General features: G+C 43.4%; 1 protein-coding gene across 5 annotated transcripts in view; it reads right to left on the minus strand.

Annotated features, from left to right (window-relative positions):
- Positions 1 to 2,408: 2,408 nt before the first annotated feature.
- The window catches only part of SPDEF (SAM pointed domain containing ETS transcription factor), a 51,035-nt gene continuing 34,537 nt past the window's right edge, over positions 2,409 to 18,906 (minus strand). For all 5 annotated transcript variants that reach the window (XM_040337773.1, XM_040337772.1, XM_040337776.1 and 2 more), the window contains 4 exons: positions 16,879 to 17,076; positions 13,957 to 14,004; positions 4,555 to 4,707; positions 2,409 to 3,307 (listed from right to left, as the gene is read on the minus strand). In XM_040337773.1, the coding sequence (XP_040193707.1) occupies positions 3,129 to 3,307; positions 4,555 to 4,707; positions 13,957 to 14,004; positions 16,879 to 17,076 (578 nt within the window). In that variant the 3' untranslated portion in view covers positions 2,409 to 3,128. The remainder of the gene's footprint in view (positions 3,308 to 4,554; positions 4,708 to 13,956; positions 14,005 to 16,878; positions 17,077 to 18,906) is intronic.

The raw sequence follows: 18,906 nt of genomic DNA on the forward strand, positions 1-18,906 counted from the left end.
CTTTTGTTCCCAAAAACAGCTTTCTTTTGGTGGTATTTGATCACCTCTGCGGTTTTTATTTTTTGCGCTATAAACAAAAATAGAGCGACAATTTTGAAAAAAAAATAATATATTTTACTTTTTGCTAAAATAAATATCCCCCAAAAATATATAAAACATATATTTTTTCCTCAGTTTAGGCCGATACGTATTCTTCTACCTATTTTTGGTAAAAAAATAATCGCAATAAGCGTTTATCGGTTGGTTTGCGCAAAATTTATAGCGTTTACAAAAAAGGAGATAGTTTTATTGCATTTTTATAATTTTTTCTTTTTTTTACTACTAATGGCGGCGATCAGCAATTTTTTTCGTGACTGCGACATTATGGCGGACACTTGGGACAATTTTGACACATTTTTGGGACCATTGTCATTTTCACAGCAAACAATGCATTTAAAATGCATTGTTTACTGTGAAAATGACAGTTGCAGTTTGGGAGTTAACCACAGGAACGGGTTATGTATGACCTCATCTGTGTTTCTAACTGTAGGGGGGTGTGGCTGTAGGTGTGACATCATCGATTGTGTGTCCCTATATTAGGGAAGTCAAGAATGGGGAAGCTGTGTTTACATACAGCTCTCCCCGTTCTTCAGCTCCGGGGACCGATCGCGGGACTCCAGCGGCGATCGGATCCGTGAGTCCTGCGGCCGTGGTCACAGAGCTTCGGACCGGGTCGCGGGAGCGCGCCGGCGGCGTGCGCGACCCCACGGCTGGACTTAAAGGGCCACGTACATGTACGTAGATGTGCCCAGCCGTGCCATTCTGCCGACGTATATCAGCGTGAAGGGGTCCTTAAGGCTGCATTCACACCTAGGCTACAAAACGCCTGAGGCGCGACGCTCGTGCCGCTGGAGGGGAGAATTGCCATTGATGTCTATGAGATGGTTCACATCTCATAAACGCCGTACGCCTGTTGCCTGAAAACAAGTCCCGGACCCTTTTTTTCAGGCGGCATTGGCGTTCGGCCATAGACATCAATGTAAATTCTTTGTGAAAAAAAAAAAAAGTAACCTAATCGCGGCAAAATACGCCGCGTACGCGCCGTTACAATGTGAATGGAGCCTGAGTGCTTAATATACCGTACATATATGTTGCAAAGTGGTGGTAATGGCACAATTTTGTTGTTTTAAGGAACAGCTTGATATCAGCTGCAATTATTCCTTAACTGTAAGGAATGTCATTGTCATTGGAGTTATTGGACAAAAAGTCAAGTACGGTAAAACCTTGGTTTGAGAGTAACTTGGTTTGAAAACGTTTTGCAAGACAAGCAAAAAGTAAATAAAAAATTTGACTTGATATACAAGCAATGTCTTAATATACAAGTAGCGTCTCGTCACAACTGAGTATAAAAGAGAAGAGAGGCACCTCTGAGGCCCCATACACACCATAGAATCCATCCGCAGATAAATCCCAGCAAATGGGTTTCAGCGGATAGATCCTATGGTGTGTACACGCCAGCGGATCTTTTTCCGCGGATATATCTCCCCTGGGATGGATTCCAGCAGATCGGATATTCGCCGACATGCAGAACAAATCCATCTGCTGGAATCCATCCCAACGGATGGATCCGCTGGTCTGTACAGACTCACCGAATCCATCCGTCCGAAGGGATCCCCCGCATGCGTCGCAATGATTCAACGCATGCGTGGAATTCCTTATATGACAGCGTCGCGCACGTCGCCGCGTCATAATCGCGGCGACGGCGCGACACGTCATCGCCAGAGGATTTCGGCGCGGATTTCAATGCGATGGTGAGTACACTCCATCGCATTAAAATCTGCTGAAATCCTCGAGAGGATTTATCCGCGGAAACGGTCCGCTGGACCGTATCCGCGGATAAATACTCCTGTGTGTATGGGGCCTAAGTGTAGCAATATGGTTACATTTAATGAAGGTACAACATTTAGCAAAATATTGCTACACTTAGAGGCGCCTCTCCTCTTAAACCAGATCATATGAGTGTTCATACCCATCTGGTTTAGTCAAACGTACTGCGACCTACTTTTGGGGTGTCGTTAACTTTTAATCGACTCCTCCCGCAGATCACTGCAATGAAATTGAAAAAAAAAAGTAGTGCAGGAACTTTTTTCAATGTCGGTGCTAATTGAGTCGCAAGGATTTGAACGACTCCATTGCTGGCAATGGGGTGCGACTTGTTAATGCGATTTTAAACAGGGCTATAAAAAAATATATATATATTCTCTACAACATAAGAAACACATCACATAATACTTCCAGCCGTTAAATACAAATATTATTTAATGTGTCACTTGTAAATAAACTGTGGAAGGCACAAAAAAAAAAAGCACTAAAAGAAAGCAAAAAGAAAAATGTGTACAACTATACATTTTTCTACGAATGTTAAAATGTATCTATAAAAATCACTTTATTTGGCAGTATTGTGAGCTAGGCTGAAATGTAAAATAAAAAGTGATCACATGAATAATCCAGCAAAACAACTGTAGGTTTTACCTAACAGTGATATATACATACAATGTATATTCATGTACTTTTACACCCATAATGGCACTATGAGTTCTGAGTTTTATTCAGTATGTTGTACAATTAATTTATGTGTTATGCTGCTACAATAAATAATTCATCTAAAAAAAAAAATTACCACTTCATGTAGTACAGATCCAAAGCATACATTCGTGTCAAGTTTTTCTCTAATGTATTTGATTTTGTATTATTTTTACAGTGCTTTGTGGTCACTCTGTCCTACTCTACCCACCTCCTATTGTCCTATAAGGTCACTGAGTCCAGCAGGTCTCACATCAGTGAGTATCTCTAAGAAAGAAGGCAGTGATGATAACTGAGTAAATGGAAAATGTACTGGATTCTACGTCTCCTGTGCTGGTTGAAGTCTCTTGAAGCATAACATTCAGCAAATATTGAGTTTTTGCTGATCTAAAAGCCTTGATCAGCTTGTTGGAGAAATTTTTTTCTGTAATAAATATAAACTCTGAAACAATGGGACTGCTGTATTCCAGTGTGTGGATCATCCAGTGTTTTGGGCCTCGTTTCCTCTTTCTGTATTTCACTTACAACGCTTTACTTTGTTATGGATCCATATAGATGGACATCTCCTATAATGGTTGCACAAATTGGTAGACAAGGCGCTGTGATACATCCGGCTTGCGGATAATTCCCTTTTTGTAATATTGTCGAATTGATCGACTCAGTTTATCATAGTTCATTGCTGGGCGGTTTTTGCGAATACCCCAGAGGCGTGCAACTTGAGCAGAGTCTTCAATTTTAAAAATACCTGTAAAAATAGCACACAGTATAGTCAAATTAGCAAAAAAAAAAAAAAGAAACATAGAAGGATCAATGATCCAAAGCATAAAATGAAAGATTTACTTTGTGTGAGAGCCACCAGTAACATTCACAAATGTGTAATTCTCTACAACCTGCACAGAAATGTCTCATATAATCTTAAAAGAGGAGTTTTTTTTTTAAATAATCATACTTACCTAGGTGGATGTCCCCTGCCAGCTCTAAGACTGAGAACGGAGCGATCAAACACCACTGATCGCTCTGTTCTCAGAGCTCCATGAGCAGAAAGCTGGTGACTGACACAGCTGTCTGCTCTGCCCCCCCCCCCCCCCGGGCTCCCTTGAGCGCTGGGCTGTAGAGAGGGCAGGAGGAGTTGGCCCAGGCTCTCAGCGGCTCGCTGACAGACTAAGCGAGGTGCCGGTCCAGGGTTTTGGGCTGATCCAGACCATATGGCAGTCTTTCCCAAGCCTTGACTATTACATCAGCTGACAGAAGTACTTTGGCTGTACTTCTCCTTTAAAGTTGAAGTTTAGGTATGATATTATCACCAGCTTGGACCAATTGAGTTATGCATATCTCATACCTAACTGATCCCTATGTATGCTGCAAATCACTTCAATAGTCATCTAAAGTGATTTTCAGCACCTAGAGTCACTACTTCAGTGATAGCAGCAGTCTCCTGGGTCTGGTCCTAACTTTTGGAGAAAGCCTTGTATTTTTTAAGTTAATACAGGTTGTTCTCTGATTGGATGAGTTGGAGATTGTGACATCACCATCCCCTCTCCACCTCCTCCAATTAGAAAACAGCTTTAATTCACTGAGAAAAATACAAAGCTTTCTCCAAATGGTGACAGTGCCAAGTGTCGGATCTGTAAGGCTGCTATACAATCATGCCTAAATTTCAGTTTTAAACATGTTAAAGTGGTTGTAAACCCTTAAAGACCACTTTTACCTACAGGTAAACCTAGATGAAGGCTTACCTATATGTACAAGAAATATCTCCTAAACCTACACGGTTTAGGAGATATTTGCAGAAAAGGCTGCACCGATGTCTACGGTGCATGCACGCCATAGACAACGGTGCAGGCGCACTAAGCGTGCCATTAGTAAAGGCGATCTTGCCATCACTAGCGGGCCCCGCGCAAATGCGCAAGTGGCGTCACTCCGGGAGTAAGGCGGTGACGGAGGAGGCGAACGAGGGCCGCTGCGGGGGCTTCGATCTCAGGTATGTCTTACCTTTTTCTTTGTTAAGCCAGCGTATAGAACTTCCATAGTTGTGTGGCTTTAGCAAAAGCTCTTTCAAGAATTGCCATAAATGAATGGGCTGCCCAGAGCTGGAGGAATCTACTTCTGTGTCTGCCCAGCATTCACCAACGGATCCATTTCCACCTGAGAAGATACAACACACGGTTATTGGGTTTGCAGCAACAAATTTGTTCAAGAAATATACACAATACTGGGTGTAATTTAATATAATATAAAAACTGCGGGTGATTGGGTGTTTGAATGTGATAACAGTGTAATAACTGGATCGTTTCAACATACATTGGCAAAAAAAGCCATACACTTGGAATTTTAAAGTAGGGATACAGTTAAATAACATTATGGTGGCTACAATAATATATGAGGCTTTGCAAAGCTTAGTTACAGTTGCGGGGGCAGCTTCATCATGCAAACTAGTAAATCTAAAATGATATAGGACAAGCTTTTGTTGTGTACCCCCTTCGTCAAAGTTCCAAGCAGTTGGACACTTGTAGAAGGGGGTACACCTCGAAAGCTTGCCTTAAATATTTGGATGGTAGTGCAACTATAAGTATAATGGACAGTACTCAATGTTTTTTTTATTGCAAGTGCCCTACTACAGCTGCAATCACCTCTAGAATGAAATAGAATCCTAAGTACTTGCAAAAGATGCTCCAGTCGCATTACCCATTCATTAAATGACATTCAACAAAGTGCGTTCCTCCATTATTTAGAAGTGATTCACTACTGAATTCTCCAGATACTAAGGTCCAGGCAAACTTGAAAACAGTTAATTTGAATATGGTCTAATTTAGAAAGCTGTTAAACTTTTAGCATTGAAAAAACATATTTTTTTCATTCAGAAGGTTCGATTGATATACAGGTGGTTCTCAAAAAATTAGCATATTGTGATAAAGTTCATTATTTTCTGTAATGTACTGATAAACATTAGACTTTCATATATTTTAGATTCATTACACACAACTGAAGTAGTTCAAGCCTTTTTATTGTTTTAATATTGATGATTTTGGCATACAGTTTATGAAAACCCCAAATTCCTATCTCAAAAAATTAGCATATCATGAAAAGGTTCTCTAAACAAGCTCTTAACCTAATCATCTGAATCAACTATTTAACTCTAAACACCTGCAAAAGATTCCTGAGGATTTTAAAAACTCCCAGCCTGGTTCATTACTCCAAACCGCAATCATGGGTAAGACTGCCGACCTGACTGCTGTCCAGAAGGCCATCATTGACACCCTCAAGCAAGAGGGTAAGACACAGAAAGAAATTTCTGAACGAATAGGCTGTTCCCAGAGTGCTGTATCAAGGCACCTCAGTGGGAAGTCTGTGGGAAGGAAACAGTGTGGCAGAAAACGCTGCACAACGAGAAGAGGTGACCGGACCCTGAGGAAGATTGTGGAGAAGGACCGATTCCAGACCTTGGGGGACCTGCGGAAGCAGTGGACTGAGTCTGGAGTAGAAACATCCAGAGCCACCGTGTACAGGCGTGTGCAGGAAATGGGCTACAGGTGCCGCATTCCCCAGGTCAAGCCACTTTTGAACCAGAAACAGCGGCAGAAGCGCCAGACCTGGGCTATAGAGAAGCAACACTGGACTGTTGCTCAGTGGTCCAAAGTACTTTGTTCGGATGAAAGCAAATTTTGCATGTCATTCGGTAATCAAGGTGCCAGAGTCTGGAGGAAGACTGGGGAGAGGGAAATGCCAAAATGCCTGAAGTCCAGTGTCAAGTACCCACAGTCAGTGATGGTCTGGGGTGCCATGTCAGCTGCTGGTGTTGGTCCACTGTGTTTTATCAAGGGCAGGGTGAATGCAGCTAGCTATCAGGAGATTTTGGAGCACTTCATGCTTCCATCTGCTGAAAAGCTTTATGGAGATGAAGATTTCATTTTTCAGCACGACCTGGCACCTGCTCACAGTGCCAAAACCACTGGTAAATGGTTTACTGACCATGGTATTACTGTGCTCAATTGGCCTGCCAACTCTCCCGACCTGAACCCCATAGAGAATCTGTGGGATATTGGGAAGAGAAAGTTGAGAGACGCAAGACCCAACACTCTGGATGAGCTTAAGGCCGCTACCGAAGCATCCTGAGCCTCCATAACACCTCAGCAGTGCCACAGGCTGATTGCCTCCATGCCACGCCGCATTGAAGCAGTCATTTCTGCAAAAGGATTCCCGACCGAGTATTGAGTGCATAACTGAACATAATTATTTGAAGGTTGACTTTTTTTTTATTAAAAACACTTTTCTTTTATTGGTCGGATGAAATATGCACATTTTTTGAGATAGGAATTTTGGGTTTTCATGAGCTGTATGCCAAAATCATCAATATTAAAACAATAAAAAGGCTTGAACTACTTCAGTTGTGTGTAATGAATCTAAAATATATGAAAGTCTAATGTTTATCAGTACATTACAGAAAATAATGAACTTTATCACAATATGCTAATTTTTTGAGAACCACCTGTAGTATTTTACCATATGTATGGAAAATTGAGCATCTACGGAAAGCAAAGACCTTCTTTTCTAAATATATTTTCTTTGTACTTGATTTGCAGTGGAAACATGTAAAATCGTTCTCTGTTTAGTTTATCTATCTTGTGGACTTTTCCACAGGCACAAAGCAAGTCAAATGTGCATGAAGACTGTCCCATGGGCTGATGCACTTTCTGTGTAATCAAATCAGTCAGCACTTTTTCAATGCAATATGGTTCTTAGGGATTTATTTACTAAAGCTGGAGATTGCAAAATCTGTCTCACTTCATGCATAGAAACCAATCAGCTTCTAACCTCAGCTTGTTCAATCAAAGTGTTTGTTAACCTCCCACAAAAAAATTGATATCCTGGTCCCTTAAAGCGGGAGTTCACCCATTTAAAAAAAAAAAAAAAATCTCCCCTTAGCTTCCTGCTCGTTCGGTCTAGGGGAATCGGCTATTTATATTAAAATAGGTGCAGTACTTACCCGTTTTCGAGCTGCATCTTCTTCCGTCGCTTCCGGGTATGGGTCTTCGGGAGCCGGCGTTCCTTCTTGAGTGACAGCCTTCCGAGAGGCTTCCGACGGTCGCATCCATCGCGTCACTCGTAGCCGAAAGAAGCCGAACGTCGGTGCGGCTCTATACTGCGCCTGCGCACCGACGTTCGGCTTCTTTCGGAAAATCGTGACGCGATGGATGCGACCGTCGGAAGCCTCTCGGAAACCTGTCAATCAAGAAGGACCGCCCATTCCCGAAGCCCATACCCGGAAGCGACGGAGAGGATGCGTCTCGTAAACGGGTAAGTACTGCACATATTTTTAAATAAATTGCCGATTCCCCTAGTAATAACGAGCAGGAAGCGAAGGGGGAAAAGTGCCCTCTAAGGGTGAACCCCCGCTTTAAAGCAGATTACACAGCACAGTGCTTGTGCTGTGCAATCTGCCCCCCCTCTAAACTGTGAAAAAACCTCCCTGAACCTGTCACTTCCTGTATCCCCCTCTCTTTACCGACCACAATAATCAGGGCTGCTTAGCCATGACCACCGTGGTCAGAGTGTATCCCTCCGTCACCTGCAGCCTGCTCTCAGCTCTATTCTCTCCCACTCACCCCTTCCTCTCTGCCTGTCAGCTCCTTGTTGTGTGACTGTGTCTCCCCCCCAAAACTTTAAAATGGTCACTGCCAGCCCCTCTATGATACTGAGGCATACCACACTGTATATGTCTTTTCTAAAAACAAGACTTTTAAATACCTATTTCTTGAATTATAAAATGGTGAAAATTCTATAGCATTACCTAAATTGGTCCTTGTATCTCTTACTGTTTTTATGAATTATCAATTTTATTCAAAGCCCAGTTTGGGCCAGATCCACAAAGCAGTTACGCTGGCGTATCTATTGATACGCCGCGTAACTGCTAGGTTGCTCCGGCGTATCTTTGTTTTGTATCCACAAAACAAGATACGCCTGAAGCTGGGCTAGATCCGACTGGCGTACGTCTTAGTACGCCGTCGGATCTAAGGTGCATATTTAAACTGGCCGCTAGGTGGCGCTTCCGTCGATTTCCGCGTCGAGCATTCAAATTAGCTAGATACGCGAATCCACAAACGTACGTCCAGCCGGCGCTTTTTTTTACGTCGTTTCCGTAAGGCTTTTTTCGGCGTAACGTTACCCCTGCTATATGAGGCGCAGCCAATGTTAAGTATGGACGTCGGGCCAGCGTCAAATTTTCCGTCGTGTACGTCGTTTGCGTAAAACGTTCGCGAATAGGGCAATGCGTAGAATGACGTTCACGTCGAAAGCATTGGCTTGTTGCAGGTTAATTTGGAGCATGCGCACTGGGATACCCCCACGGACGGCGCATGCGCCGTTCAGAAAAAACGTCATTTACATCGGGTCAAAACGTATTAACATAAAACACGCCCCCATCTCATCCATTTGAATTGCGCGCCCTTACGCCGACACAGTTACACTACGCCGCCGTAACTTACAGCGCAAATTCTTTTCAGGATACGGGAAATACGCTGTAAGTTACGGCGGCGTAGTGTATCTGAGATACACTACGCCAGACGTAAAGAAGCGCCGGGCTACGTGGATCTGGCCCTCTATTTATAAAAAAAAGTCTTCTGGGGTAATTCCCTGTGGGGTAGCAGTGGTTGCAGTACAACCCAACAAGCAGATGACTTCCGGTGTCCCTCAATAGACCAGAAAGAAAAGTATTTTCATGTTTCACTTCTATCACAGATTCAGAAAAAAAGGGATCCAATTCTCATTTTAGGACTGTGGATGGAGCACATTAAAGCGGTTCTCCACCCTAAAGTGGAGTCCCGCTGATCGGAACCCTCCCCCCCTCCGGTGTCACATTTGACACCTTTCAGGGGGAGGGAGGTGCAGATACCTGTCTAAAGACAGGTATTTGCACCCACTTCCGGCCACACGCTACGAGCAAAAGACGTGTTTTTCTGACTTTCTGTCTGTCGCCCGTTGTGTGCTGGGAACACTCGGCTCCCAGCACACAGGGTGTGAGCCAATCGGCGGGCGCAGCGCGACTCGCGCATGCGCCGTAGGGAACCGGCAGTGAAGCCGTAGCGCTTCACTTCCTGGTTCCCTCAGCGTGGATGGCGGGGGGAGTAGCAGAGAGACGAGCGATCGCTCGTCCTCTGCTGCGATCGGCGCTGGACTCCAGGTGAGGTAAGTGTCCTGATATTAAAAGTCAGCAGCTGCAGTATTTGTAGCTGCTGGCTTTTAATATTTTTTTCCCATGGCACATCCACTTTAATATAAACTGCATACAACTGTTTCAGGCTAGTTAGCTGTATGTAGTTTGAAATAAATGACTTTATGATATTATATATTAGATATAAAAGTAGTATGATAATATTGAAGATATGTTCATAATTCATCTAAGTGAACAAATGTTCTTAGATCACTACCTGAATAAGTCTATAGACCTGAATCAAAGCAGAGCTAAAGTCTCCATACTTACCTGTCTAACAGTCATGCACCAACATCTTCTTCTGAGAGCCAGTCTCAGGACCTCTTCATTGGCCGACAAGGGATGACACATGCGCAGGAGGAGGTCAACCTGGCACTTGGGAGACCGGCCCAGCACTGTAAGCTGAGCTGCACATGCGCAGCTTAGCTTACAGTGCCAGAGGAGATGGAAAGCAGGCAGTTAGGGGCATTTTATTTCAGAAGTGACAGTGCATGTCGCTTCTGTAATAAAAGCCTGCCTTCTCACATTTTTTTACAGCAGGACTTTAGTTCCACTTTAACACCTAGGTGCTTACCAGTCTCTAACAGAAACCCTCCCTCGACTCCCAGACAATTGTATAGGCTTGTGCCACAAGGCAATGGTCACCTTGCTAGGAGCAGGACAAACCACACCTTTTGTGTGCTCATTGTTCCTAAATAGACAGTAAATTCACTGGTAATTTGTGTGAGATCGAATCTTATGGCTGCGCCCTCATGCTCTCTGTAATTGCAGTAGTTAACTAACAGGAGATGGGCAATCTGATTGCATGCTAATTAGTGTCATTCTGTGGATTTTATCATATCTGCCAAAGGCTAGAACATATCCTTTTACCAGCAATAGGGATCTGTATCTATGTAAGTCTCCCTCTAGTGGTGGCTGATGGGATGGCAGGGTATGACAACAAGTGCCCGAGTGTGCTTGCTGTTGTTTTCAATCACTACTTATTCTGGATCAAGAAACTGTGTTTTCTCATAATAATTTGCCAGGATGCTGGTTGATTTGCAAAAACTGTGAAAAGCAGGGTGAAACCATGTGCATCATCTTACTTCCCCCATTTCTGTGCCCTGATTTATGACTATTAAAAAGCGTTATCTGTACTATAAAGCAGGGATTCTGGGTGTACATTTGGCCACCAGGGCATAAAAGGAATATTTGCATCAATCTGCCCACTATCCTGAAAAGGCAATATGGGGTGAACAGTTCAATCTCTGTATTTGTGGACGATACTAAGCACTAAAAAGGGGAATAACTCCAGAGATAAAGCCTTAATTATCCCGCTCTACAAGACTCTGGTCTGGCCACACCTGGAGTATGCTGTCCAGTTCTGGGCACCAGTCCTCAGGAAGGAGGAGCTGGAAATGGAGCGAGTACAAATAAGGGCAACAAAGCCAATAAAGGGTCTGGAGGATATTAGTTATGAAGAAGGGTTACGAGCACTGAACTTATTCTCTCTGGAAAAGAGACAGTTAAGAGGGGATATGATTTTAATTTACATTGACCCCAAAATAGGGATAAAAGGTTTTTGCTGAAGACACGTGGCCACTCATTAAAATTAGAAGAAAAGAGGTTTAATCTTAAACTAAGTAGAGGGTTCTTTACTGTAAGAGTGGCAAGGATGTGGAATTCCCTTCCACAGGTGGTGGTGTCAGCGCTGGGCATCGATATTTTCAAAAAACTATTAGATAAGCACCTGAACGACCGCAACATACAGGGAAATACAACGTAATATTGGCATATATTTACACATATTAGGTTTGACTTGGTGCACTTGATGGACTTTTTTCAACCCCACCTACTATGTAACTATGTAATAAACTATTGTTTTGGGGGTCTGCAATGGAAGTGAAACATTCACATACCTGTTGTAGGAAGGTTCAACTATGTTTCTCATTAATTAAATCTGTATTTCTCCTTTGGATCACAGGAATGCAGTTCTTTCGAAATTCCTGTCACCTGTTTCCAGCCAACAACATACTAAAGCCCATTGTCGGCTGATGTCACAAAGCCAGTCCAGGCTCTGAAAAGATCCCAACCAACCAAAAGCCTGGACCAGCACCTGGCTCAGCCTCTACACGATCCAAGAGCCCAAGCCAGCCACTCCCACTCCCTCCACAGCCCAGAACTCCAGTGAGTGCTGGAGGGGCAGAGCAGAGAGTCAAAGACTGACATTCCCAGCTCTCTTCTCAGAGCAGAGGGGTAGAACTGAGCGATCAAGGTATTTGATTGCTCAGTTCTCACTGCAGAGACGGAAGGGGACAGATGCAGCATTGTTCTGACTCCACCTAGGTGAGTATAAGATTTTGTATTTTTCTTTTTTTGCAAAGCCCATACTTCTCTTTTAAGTGTGTGTTGGGGGGGGGGGGGGGGGGGGTTTGAGAGGTTTTGCTTAATTGCGCAGTACAGAATCACAAGACAAGTCTTCGGTCCAATCCATAATCACTTTGAAAACCCTGCTAAATCTGACTGCACTGTATTATATATAGGCTACAATTAAAGAGAAAGTTAAATCAATTTACAAATTTGCCCAGGGGACACAGATGGTCAGATCTCTAGACTATCTGGGCAATTATGGTGGAATCACAAGCTCTCTGTTGAATTTTGTATGTATGTTATATTATGGGGAATGCACCTACAACCCTGTTGCAGTAAGAAAGGTGAGACTCTAAGATGAGTTGTACCGGAACCAAGAAAAGTGAAGGAGAACTCTTACCACTAGTGAATTCAAGAAGAGATGGAAGCAGGGCCATCTTAATGCAAGGGCACTCCTGGGAACCGCCCAGGGGCCCCAGGTACATTGGGGGCCCCACAATAATCTTGCATTACATCATACTTGCCAACTGTCCCGGATTTGCTGGGACAGTCATGCTTTTTACTAAACTGTCCCGATATGGTCGTGTCCCGGGAAGCGTAACCTATACTGTGCCCTCCTGATCCCAGTGTCGTGCACTCCTGACCCCCCCCCCGTACTGTGCCCTTCTGATCCCTCCCCCGCGCCCCCCCCCCGTACTGTGCCCTTCTGCATTCCCCCCTGTACTGTGACCTTTGAGTTGACTAGTCTTTGATTTATGGAATGTTTTCATTTTGTAAAATCGATTTTATTGAAAGTACTAATGAATATTAGGTAGATTCAGTAAGAGTTAGGCCGACTTATCAGTAGATAAGCCGACCTAACTCAGAATCTACGCCGACTTATGTTTAAGCGTATGCTCAAACAGAGATACGCTTAAACATATCTAAGATACGACGGCTTGCGCCGTCCTATCTTAGATTGCAATATTTTGGATGGCCGCTAGGTGGCGCTTCCATTGCGGTCGGCGTAGAATATGTAAATGAGGAGATACGCCGATTCACGAGCGTACGCCCGGCCGACACAGTACTTTTACGCCGTTTACGTAAGAGATAGGCCACGTAAAGTTAGAGCTAGGCCCTATTGTAATGTCAAGTATGGCCGCCGTTCTCGCGGCGAAATTCAAATTTTTTACGTCGTTTGCGTAAGTCGTCCGTAAATCGGGATTTACGTCGTTTACGTCAAAATCAATAGGCCCGTGCGGCGTACTTAGCCGCAATGCACACTGGGAAATGTAGGCACCCGGCGCATGCGCAGTCATAGAAAAACGTGAAAAACGTAAGGTCAAGCACAATTAGCATACAACACGCCCCCCTAACACACATTTGAATTAGGCGCCCTTACGCCCGCCGATTTAGGCTACGCCGCCGTAACTTAGCAGGTAAGTACATTGTGAATCATGTACTTGCCTAGCTAACTTACGGCGGCGTAGCTTAAATGCCTTAAGCTACACCGCCGCAAGGTTAAGCTAATGTACCTGAATCTAGCTATATATGTTTAATTCTATCAACTATTTATACTTTATTTCTTGAAAGTAGGTGTGTAAGTTGGAACAAGCTGGTGGGGCCCCAGTGAATTACTTTGCCCAGGGGCCCATGATGCTATTAAGATGGCCTCGGATGGAAGAGATGCTAGTAGGCTCATCCCACTAGTTTTTGACCTTGTAAACATCAGTGGTGTACATTAATGAATTATATTAGATATGTCCACAACCCCCAAGGTTATGGAGAATTACTCAAAACAGTAATAACTGCTGCCATATGCTCAGTGCAACATAGGTGGTATACTTTATCGCTCTTACCACAGTATCTCATATCACTAGATCCTGTCTTCTCTTTCATCCAAGCTGCTGCAGAGACAAAAGCAACATTAAAGCATAAGTCAGGATAATATAATAAAACGTATATGCAGAACTTCTCTACAATACATGCGCATGCCCATATTTTATCCCTTTAAAGACCCTGCAAGTACATAAAACTGCCGATCTTGGATAGCAAATCCCTCCCCTGTTCCTCCCTCCTCCCCACCTCCTTCTCCAAGCTAACAAACTGACTTGAGACTATACTGTAGACTGTTAACTCTTTCCATTGAAGACCAGAGGTTCAGGGAAGCAGCACTGAGAGAGAGCAGGAGCCAGCAGCATTGAAAAGCATTGTAAACTGCAAGTGCTAGGATTCTCAACAAACGGTTTGTTTGTTTTATTGTGCTCAACTAAAAATCGTTGAGGGTTACATAGTTACACAGTAGGTGAGGTTGAAAAAAGACACAAGTCCATCAAGTCCAACCTATGTGTGTGATTATATGTCAGTATTACATTGTATATCCCTGTATGTTGTGGTTGTTCAGATGGTTATCTAATAGTTTCTTGAAACCATCGATGCCCCTCGCTGAGACCACTGCCTGAGGAAGGGAATTCCACATCCTTACCGCTCTTACAGTAAAGAACCCTCTACGTAGTTTAAGGTTAAACCTCTTTTCTTCTCATTTTAACCGCTTCCCGCCCGGCCCATAGTCAAATGACAGCCGCAAGAACCTTTCGTCTCCCTGGGCGGCCGTCATATGACGTCCTGGGATTCCCGCAGTGTGGAGCGCTCGCGCGTTTGCTGCATCACTGGGGACACGATGCGTGTGGACGGCGGCCGCGATGTCCGCCGAGCACCCGCGATTGCTCGTCACAGAGCCAGGGATGTGGATCTCGGTGTGTAAATACAGAGATCCACATCCTGTCAGGGAGAGGAGACCGATGGTGTGGCCCTTGTACATAGGGACACAGATCGGTCTCCTCCTCTTGTGAGTCCCCTCTCCCCACAGTAAGAAACACTCCCTAGGGAACACATTAACCCCTTGATCACCCCCTAGTGTTAACCCCTTCCCTGCCAGTCACATTTATACAGTGATCAGTGCATATTTATAGCACTGTTCGCTGTATAAATGTGAATGGTCCCAAAATGGTGTCAAAAGTGTCCAATCTGTCCGCCGCAATATTGCAGTCCTGACAAAAATCGCCGCCATTACTAGTAAAAAAAATAAATAAAAATAAATGTCATAAATCTATCCCCTATTTTGTAGACACTATAACTTTTGCTCAAACCAATCAATAAACGCGTATTGCTATTTTTTTTCTACCAAAAATATGTAGAAGACTACGTATTGGCCTAAACTGAGAAAAATATGTTTTGGGATATTTATTATAGCAAAAAGTAAAAAATATTGTTGTTTTTTTCTCAATTTTTTTTCAATTCTTTTTTTGTTTATAGCACAAAAAATAAAAACTACAGAGGTGATCAAATACCACCAAAAGAAAGCTCTATTTGTGGGAAAAAAGGACGTCAATTTTGTTTGGGAGCCACGTCGCACGACCGCGCAATTGTCATTCAAAGCGTGACAGTGCTGAAAGCTGAAAATATGGCCTGGGCAGGAAGGGGGCGGAAATTCCGGGTATTGAAGTGGTTAATGAGTGGCCACGTGTCTTGTTAAACTCTCTTGAATACCTTTAACTACCCAACACTGCCACATTCCTATCTCTACAACATAGACAATGAATATTCTGTAGCCCAAGATAAGAACTATGGGGTAGATTCACAGACAAGATACGACGGCGTATCTCCAGATACGCCGTCGTATCTCTGAGTCCGGCCGGTCGTATCTATGCGCCTGATTCTTAGAATCAGTTACACATAGATTTATATTAGATCCGACCGGCGTAAGTCTCTTACGCCGTCGGATCGTAACTGCATTTTTCCGCTGACTGCTGGGGGTGTGTATGCTGATTTACGCGTCGAAATATGTAAATCAGCAAGATACGCGAATTCACGAACATACGCCCGGCCAACGCAGTACATTTATGCCGTTTACGTTAGGCTTTTCCCGGCGTATAGTTACCCCTGCTATATGGTGGCGTAAGTGCGGCGTACCAATGTTAAGTATGGCCGTAGTTCCTGCGTCTAATTTTGAATTTTTTTGCGTAATTCGTCCGTGAATGGGGCTGGACGTCATTTACGTTCACGTCGAAACCAATGACGTCCTTGCGGCGTACTTTGGAGCAATGCACACTGGGAAATTCCACGGACGGCGCATGCGCCGTTCGGGAAAAACGTCAATCATGTCGGGTCAAGCCTAATTTACATAACACACGCCCACCCCTTCACTATTTGAATTAGGCGGGCTTACGCCGGCCTATTTACGCTACGCCGCCGCAACTTTCTTTTAAGAATACGACACTTGCCTGTAAAATTTGCGGAGGCGTAACGTAAATAGGATACGTTACGCCCGCACAAAGAAACGCCGTTCTACGTGAATCTACCCCTATGAGGTCTAGTTATTTTGAAATTACTAGCTTTACATACCCGAAATGACCAGCAATATGCTTTAAATGGTACATGTAACCATTAGTCAGTGTTATAAATTGGCCATGATGAAGGCCGGTAGCAAGGGCACACAGTTATGAAGTTATTGGGAGCCTATCCTACCAGCTCCCTATCATCGGTAGTTCACCGTGAACTGCCGTTGACAGCTTGGTCACAGTTCTGGAGGTGACAATTGAGCCCCCAGGCTCTAACAACGCACTTGCCCTCCGTATTGTTGTCAAAAAGAGGTAAACAGTCCAAAAGTTAGAAATCAAGAGAAGTTTGTTGTTGGGTTTTTCATGCACTTTAAGATAAGTGAATATAATTCTAGCGTCAATCATAAATGTAACATATGGTTCCCAATGTTCTTGCTTTACCTGACTTCCATATGTCCAGGTGAGCATACAAGACATCCCCACACAGTGGAGACCTGTCTCGGAAACCATCTTCATTTACGGCACACAAGTCTCTTCCAGTCAGATCCTGAAAGCTACGACCCACTTGCGGAAGGCGATACTGGTGCTCCGTCCATAGAATCCACTTCTGAACATTACCTGAGGACCATTCCATGGGATCTGATCAAACAAAAGAAAACACTAAGTTTAGGACAATAATCTTTTATAACGACCCCATGAGTTATATTTAAAGCGGGGTTCCAACCACAATTTCATCCTGCGTTTTTATAATATAAATCTGGTCACTTACTATTTTACAATCCGCCACCGCTCTGCATAGTTATTCAAAAAAGATAGGGCTAGATTTATAGAGAGTTACGCCGGCGTATCAGTAGATACGCCGTCGTAACTCTGAATCTACGCCGTCGTAAATTTAAGCGTATTCTGGAAACCAGATACGCTTAAATTAGGCTAAGATACGAGTGGCGTAAGTCTCTTACGCCGTCGTATCTTAGGGTGCATATTTACGCTGGCCGCTAGGTGGCGCTTCTGTTGATTTCGGCATAGAATATGCAAATGAGCTAGATATGCCGATTCAGAAACGTACGTGCGCCCGACGGATTTTTTTACGTCGTTTACGCAAGGCTTTTTCCTGCGTAAGGTTACTCCTGCTATATGAGGAGTAACCAATGTTAAGTATGGACGTCGGGACAGCGTCGAATTTTGCGTCGTTTATGTCGTTTGCGTAAGTCGTTCGCGAATAGGGCTTTGCGTAAATTACGTTCACGTCGAAAGCATTGACTATTTGCGACGTGATTAGGAGCATGCGCACTGGGATACGTTCACAGACGGCGCATGCGCCGTTCGTTAGAGACGTCATTTACGTGGGGTCATGTTTTATTTGCATAAAACACGCCCACCTCTTGTTAATTTGAATTTGGCGCGCTTACGACGGGAGATGTACGCTACGCCGCCGTAACTTAGGGCGCAGGTTCTTTGTGAATCCAGCCCCAGTATCACTAAGTTATGGCATATCTGAGATACGCTACGCCCGCACAAACTTACGGCGGGCTATATGAATCTAGCCCATAGTTTATAAAACTATGTCCACACCGTTATCATTTTGCTTGTGGGCATTGTGAAGCCCACAAGCACTTACTTCCTGGAAGTCTTGGATGGGGAGCAATAATTGGGTAGCGCACTGCATCCTGGGAAATGATGACACACATTTCCCAGGAGCATTAGAGGGAGATAATGTCAGGATCCTAGGTGATTCCAAAGGCAGATTTCGTGGGACTGCATAGCAACAGGCATTTCCAGATGAGTAAAAAATTTTTATTTTATTTTAATTTTTTTAGGTCTAATGAGCACAATAATTAAAAAAAAAATTGGGATGGAAACTCTGCTTTAAAATAAGATTTCAATTTTATTGTCTGTAGCAAATTACTAAATACACAAGTATTTGTGTATATATATATATATATATATATATATATATATATATATATATATATTATTTTTTTTTTTTTAATCTAGCTTGCTTTCAAATATTAAGTGGTTAAGCTTATGCAAAATCAAAACTATAAATGCAAGGCTGTTTATTTTAGGATCATAATACCCTAAGCACACGCGAGTGAAGGTTTCCTTTCATGCTTTTTTGTATGCAACCATTCTAAATGTTCTGAAAATGTAAATAAAAAATGCTTTGTTGAAAACGCCCTGAAGTCTTATTTACACGTAGCTCTGCAATTGTACTTTTGCCATGTCTAGCAATTTCCATTCACTGTGGTTAAATCTACAAACAGATAATCCGAAAATATTCACAAGGGCACAAGCTTTTGTTATGTAGGTAGGTTTATCTGTTTTAACCTCCCTGGCGGTATGATTCTTTCTGTTTTTTGGGTACAATTGTTTTGCATGGAAATTTGGCGTTTTATACTGTAGGCCTGTAATTCTTAGGAATAACTCACTTAAATCTGTCCAAACAAGAATCTAGGAGATATCCCGGGT

The sequence above is a fragment of the Rana temporaria genome, chromosome 2 (genome assembly GCF_905171775.1).
Source record: "Rana temporaria chromosome 2, aRanTem1.1, whole genome shotgun sequence".
Classification (NCBI taxonomy): Eukaryota; Metazoa; Chordata; class Amphibia; order Anura; family Ranidae; genus Rana; species Rana temporaria.